General features: G+C 43.0%; 1 protein-coding gene across 1 annotated transcript; it reads left to right on the forward strand.

The window, feature by feature from the left end:
* The first annotated feature begins 2,577 nt into the window (after window positions 1-2,577).
* LOC141629964 (uncharacterized) lies at window positions 2,578-5,932 on the forward strand. Its single transcript, XM_074442872.1, has 5 exons — window positions 2,578-2,685; window positions 2,863-4,262; window positions 4,413-4,734; window positions 4,838-5,384; window positions 5,499-5,932. Exons 1-5 carry the CDS (start codon window positions 2,578-2,580, stop codon window positions 5,930-5,932), a joined length of 2,811 nt encoding a protein of 936 aa, XP_074298973.1.
* The last annotated feature ends 311 nt before the right edge of the window (window positions 5,933-6,243 follow it).

A 6,243-nucleotide genomic window follows, 5' to 3' on the forward strand; every position in this document is an offset into this window, starting at 1 on the left:
CATTTGAAGCACCTGCAAACATGCAACAAATGACCCACAGAACTAACAAAACCAGTCTAAACGTTCCAGTCTATCGCCAGTAAAACTAGCAACTAAAGCACACAAAATTAACTAAATATTTTAAGCAAAGTACAATAAATTACAAGCCGGGTTGCCTCCCGGATAGCGCATGTTTAAGAGGTCCCGCACGACCTTTTGGCTTCAATTATCTTGCTCATCTAAATGGTCGAATTAGAACACTTCAAAGTTGCCAACAAAATCATCTGCTCCATAGTAATGCTACACATGATGGCCGTTCACTTTAAATCTTCTGCCCTCGGGGTACTCTAACTCAACGGACCCAAACTTGGTGACACCAGTGACTGTATGTAGGCATTGGAAATTTATTAAAGTGTCGAATAAATAAAATAAATTAATAAATTTGAGTTAATACTAAATTTTAGCTCGATTTAATTATTTTGCCCCAATTAAATGAAATACGGGTCAATTCGGGTTGCGAAATAGGTTATCCGGATCATTAAACCCGAAAAAGATTAAATTTGGGCCAAGTTCACTAATAAACCCATAAATGGGCCTGTGAATGTCAAAGTCCACCAAGGGAATTGAAAATCTATAAATAGAGCTATTCCCATTCATTTCAAGGGAGAGAAATCATAATCATAAATTTCAGAGAGAAGAAGACACAAAAGCTCTATAAATTCTCTCTACAAGACACCTCTGTAAGCAGTCAACAAGCACACCAAAACTCTGCCGCCTGCCCAAGAAATTCAAGTTCAAGCTACAACATTCAAGAGAGAACAAGTCGCAGTGACCCTCTCAAGAATACAAATCGACACCTCATACCGAGTGCATGCCACCTCTACAGGTGTCATTCAAACATAACGTTCGCGCCTCTACTACAGACAACGTTTATGTAATCCACTATGTCATTTAGAATCAGAGGATACATTAGAGATTGTACACATAAACTTTCTGATATTCATAAAAATTCATTTGTTTCCTATTTTGTATTACATTTATTTTGCGATACAAAATTTGTTGTTACAAATTTTGGTGAACCCGACGTGAAAATCTCTACCTCTCATCTCTACTGCCATTTTATTCAAGTCTACCAATATAAGAAGATGTCTACCAAGCAAAGCATCTCCTCCAGCGTATCCAAGAAGACATACGCAGCTATCATGCAGGGTACTCCCATTGCTGCTACCTCCTCTGCTGCGCAGTCAGTTGGCATCTGCACAAAAGGAATGGTGAATAAGGCTGCTGTCAATGCTGCTGTTGCCAGTCTACACTCTGCAAGCATCCCTACTAGGCCGCGTAAGATATCTTTCGCCTCCATAGCTGCTTCCGCTACAGCACTTCTGGCTGCCTCTTCTCCTTCACGCGAGGAGGTTAGAAGTGTTAAGGTTGACAAAAAGGCTTCCCCTTGTATATCTAAGGCGTCGCCAAAGAAGAAAGAAACCTCAACTCCTGACACTGCTAAGTGGTGATACTCTTGAGGAGCAGGTCCAAAACATTAATAAACTCCTTGAAAAGATGATAAAGGAGAATGAAGAAAAGAACAAGAAAATTGATGAGCTCCAAAAAGAGGTGGTGGCACTTCGTGACAGGAAGGCCGACAGCGAGCATGGTGACACCGACACGGATGTTAACAGTGATAAAGAAGTTGGCGAGGATGACATTAGAAAGCCAAACAATGAGATTAGCGCCTTCACTGAAGAGAAGCTACAAGAGTTAATAGCCAAGATGATCAAGTGTCAGTTAGATGATACCTCGACAAGCAGTGGACGCTACATCAAGCCTTACACTAAGAGGATTGACAGTCTGCGCATGCCATCTGGCTATCAGTCTCCAAAATTTCAACAGTTCGACGGGAAGGGGAACCCAAAGCAACACATCAACCACTTCGTCGAGACATGTAAAAATGCTGGAACAGAAGGTGATCGTTTGGTGAAGCAGTTTGTGCGTTCACTCAAAGGGATTGCCTTCGACTGGTACACAAATATGGACTCTGAGTCAATTAACAGCTGGGGTCGCATGGAAGATGAATTCCTCAACAGATTCTACAGCACCAGGCACGTAGTTAGCATGAGCGAGTTGACAAAAACAACTCAATGGCAAGACGAGCCTATCGTCGATTACATCAACAGGTGGCGTGCGTTGAGTCTGGAATGCAAGGATCGCTTAAGTGAAATGTCAGCAGTTGAAATGTGCGTCAATGGGATGAACTGGGACATTCTCTACATCTTGAAAGGGATCATGCCGAAGAGCTTCAAAGACCTGGCTACCCGTGCCCATGACATGGAGATCACAATCAAAGAACATGGCAGTGCTCGACCAACGTCTTCCAAGGCGACAAGTGAAAAGAAGGAGTTCAAGAAAACTGACAAGGGCGCCAAGTCATCGACAAAGGAGACAATGGTCCTCGAAACCAGCAGTGAACCAGTGAAAATCTCGTCAAAGCCTAAGTATGAAAAGAAGAAAGAGTCATTCTCTTACAACTACCAATGAGACCAGCCTACATTGAAAGAGTTGCAGGCTAAGAAATACCCATTCCCAGATTCTGACTTGTCTGGAATGCTCGATGACCTCTTGGATAAGAAGGCTATACAATTTCCAGAGTCCAAGCGCCCTGAGAAAGCAAACAAGACAAACGATCCCAATTACTGTCGTTATCACAGGCTGGTGAGTCATCCTATTGAAAAGTGTATAACACTCAAGGAGAAGATCATGCAGCTTTCCAAGTAAGGGAAGATCATTCTTGACTTGGATGACACAGTAACCACAAATCAAACTACTGCAGTCCTAGAGCAACCTGACGAGCCAACTATAAAGCAAGGACGGTGTGTGTATATGTTGCAGTTTGGCAGTCTTGAGCCTGTGGCATTATGGATCCAAAGGTCATGGCCTTCGCTGTCTCCAATATCACTAGAAGGAAAGCTACCTCCTCAGGATAAGAATGAGGAAAAGAATCATGAAGATGACGATGAATTGTGGACCTTGGTGACACGCAGGAAGGCAAGAAAAGAAGTAGAGCAAGTGGTCAAACCTGTTCACCACCGAAGAAAACAATCAAAGAAGACGAAGCCTCGCAAGACGAAGGGAAAGAAGAAGTCCAAAACAGTGGTCAAACCACATGTCTTGCCTATCAATATGTTGGAACAAGAACCACTGGGTCCCGTAACCTTAAATGAATTCTTCCCACAAGATTTCTTAAACAAGGTTATCGTGTGTACCGTCTCAGTTACTGAAGGTGGCGATGATAAAAATAAGATAGAGGAAGGAGGCCTAGATGATGCGGTATCGACGCAACAGTCTCATTCAGAAAAGGAGAACGAAATAGTGGCTGCTCTTGACGCCCTACCTACAAACATGGGGTGGAAGCAAATCTTTCATCTACCTAAAGAGAAGCGGCAGCTGATAATTCAAGGATTTGAGAAGCCTCAGTTGTACGCAGGCAAGATGAAAGACAAAATCGAGCCTCCTGAGCAATCAACTGGATATTTCTCATGCAATACAGCCTTGAGTTTTTCAGATGAGGATTTACTTCTTGGATCCAAGCCTCACAACAGGCCACTTTATGTGTCTGGGTATATCCGGGGGCAAAAGGTCATGCGCATCTTAATAGATGGAGGCTCAGGAGTCAATCTTATGCCAAAAGCCACCATGAACGAATTAGGGATCATGGCGAATGAACTCTCCAGTAGTCCAACAATGATTCATGGTTTCAACTTGAATAGGGAGTGCGCAGTTGTCATGATCCGCGTGAACCTTACCATGGGTGATCTTTCTTCCGACACATTGTTCTATGTCATGGATGGCAAGACATCGTTCAAACTATTGCTGGGACGATCTTGGAAGCACGAGAACGGAGTTGTCGCCTCAACCCTTCATCAATGCTTGAAATATTATCGTGGTGGCGAAAGGAAAATAGACGGAGACGCCAAACCTTTCTCTAAGGTCGACTCTTTCTTCGCCGATGCAAAATTCTTTGAAGAGAATGGTATTTCTAGTGAGTTCATGCCAACCACTATATCTTCAACTGGAAAAAGAGGTAAGTCTAAAAAGAAAATCATCAAAGAAGATGCAGCTACAAGTCCTGCTAAAGAAAATGATGTTAAGAAAGATGTAGATAAGGCCAGCAGAACAACTACTCCTGTTGCATCACCCAATAAGCAAGAGACGACGCAGAAAACTACACCGCCAGTACTGCGCTACATCCCAAAATCTTGCCGCAAAGATGGAGAGAGTCCTTTTGCAGAGTGTCTAACACCAAAGACATAGCCTAAGGACAAAAAGTCAAGTCAGGTAATCAAGCAGGAATGGGTGGCCAAAATCATTGCACCTCTGCCAAGTTCATCTTAAACGAAGATTGTGAGACCTTCTCCAACTGGTTTCGTCTGTTCATCCAGTCAATCGTCAAGTGAGGAAAACAAAGGAATATTTGATTCCAATGCTTACAAGCTACTTGAAAAGGCTGGATATGACTTTACAAATCCGACTCCTCTCGGCAAGGTTATAAAAGCTGAGCCATACGGTCTTAACAAAGCGCAACATGAAGTGTTGAAGCAAGATGGGAGCTTCATGGTGACCAAGGCCGGGCTCGGATATGAGTCTCCTGCGCCTGTGAAGATTGGTGCTCGTAGAAAAGGGGCTACGACGTCTTCTCAGCACATCACAGTAGAAGAGGTCGAAGAAAATGAAGAAGGAGAAGAAAAGACGCATCCATCTTCAGTGTTCAATCAAATAAGTCCATCATAGAGAAGTCTCGTCCTTCTATATTTACAAGGCTGGGGAGACCAAGTGCTTCCACCAAACACATTTCTGTCTTTTCTAGGCTTGGAAATCAAGCAGTAAAGTCAAAATATCAACACCTTCGTTGCGCACAAACAAGAAGAGTGGAATACATGAACGCTTGGGCGGTCCATCAAAAACAGTCTTCAGTCGACTAGGAGCTCCCAAGAAGAATAGTGGTGAGGGTCGTACTCTCTCAGCTTTTGCAACACAAAATGAAGAAGAAGTAAGAGTAAGCGATGACTTGAGAAGCGCAATACCATCTCGCATGAAGCATATGCAAGTAGTGGATATTATCCATCATGAGCCACTCAAAGCAAGGAGACGCGTACTAATCCTCACTGGTCATCCACAAAATGTTGAAGAGCCTATGCCTTCATCTTCACACCCCTGTGATGCGAAGAAACCAAAAGACTTAAACGGTGCAACGTCCTCGTATCACATCACAGTAGAAGAGATAGTTGACGAGAACAAAGAAGTTGAGGCCGATGAGGCCCCTGAAACACTTGAAGACGGGGAGCAATCTACTGTAGATGAACTCAAGGAACTCAACTTGGGAACTAATGAAGATCCTCGCCTCATTTATGTTAGTGCTCTACTGACTAAGGAAGAAGAAGAGGAGTACTAGAGGTTGTTGGTCGAGTACAAAGATGTCTTCGCTTGGAGCTATAAAGAGTTGCCAGGACTCATCCAAAAAATTGCAGTTCATCGTCTAGCAATCAAGAAGGGCATTAGTCCCAAAAAGCAGCCTCAATGTCGTTTTAGGCCGGAGCTTGTACCTGAAATAGAAAAGGAAGTCAACAAACTCATAGAAGCAGGTTTCATTCGTGAAGTCAAATATTCTACTTGGATAGCAAACATTGTCCCAGTCAGAAAGAAGAATGGACAATTGCGCATATGTGTCGATTTCAGAGACCTTAATGATGCATGCCCGAAGGATGACTTCCCTTTGCCAGTCACAGAGATGATTGATGCAACCACTGGTCACGAAGCACTCTCCTTCATGGATTGTACTGCTGGGTATAATCAAATACATATGGCACCTGAAGATCATGAAGCAAAAGGTTTTCGAACCCCAAATGGGATCTTCTGTTTCACGGTCATGCCGTTTGGATTGAAGAAAGCTGGCGCTATGTAACAACGCGCAATGCAAAAAATCATCGATGACATGCTGCATAAAATAATAGAATGTTACATTGATGAGGTGGTTGTCAAATCAAAGAAAATAAAAGACCATATTAAAGACCCTCGAACCGTCTTTGAGAGACTTAGAAAATGTCAACTCAAGATGAATCCAATCAAGTGTGCGTTTGGTATCACATCTGGGAAGTTCTTAGGATTTGTTATCAGACATAGAGGCATTGAAATTGACCAAACAAAAATCAAAGCCATCAACGAAATGCCAGAACCAAAGATGCTGAAAGAGCTGCGCAGATTGCAAGGACGTTT

The sequence above is a fragment of the Silene latifolia genome, chromosome Y (genome assembly GCF_048544455.1).
Source record: "Silene latifolia isolate original U9 population chromosome Y, ASM4854445v1, whole genome shotgun sequence".
NCBI classification, from domain to species: Eukaryota; Viridiplantae; Streptophyta; class Magnoliopsida; order Caryophyllales; family Caryophyllaceae; genus Silene; species Silene latifolia.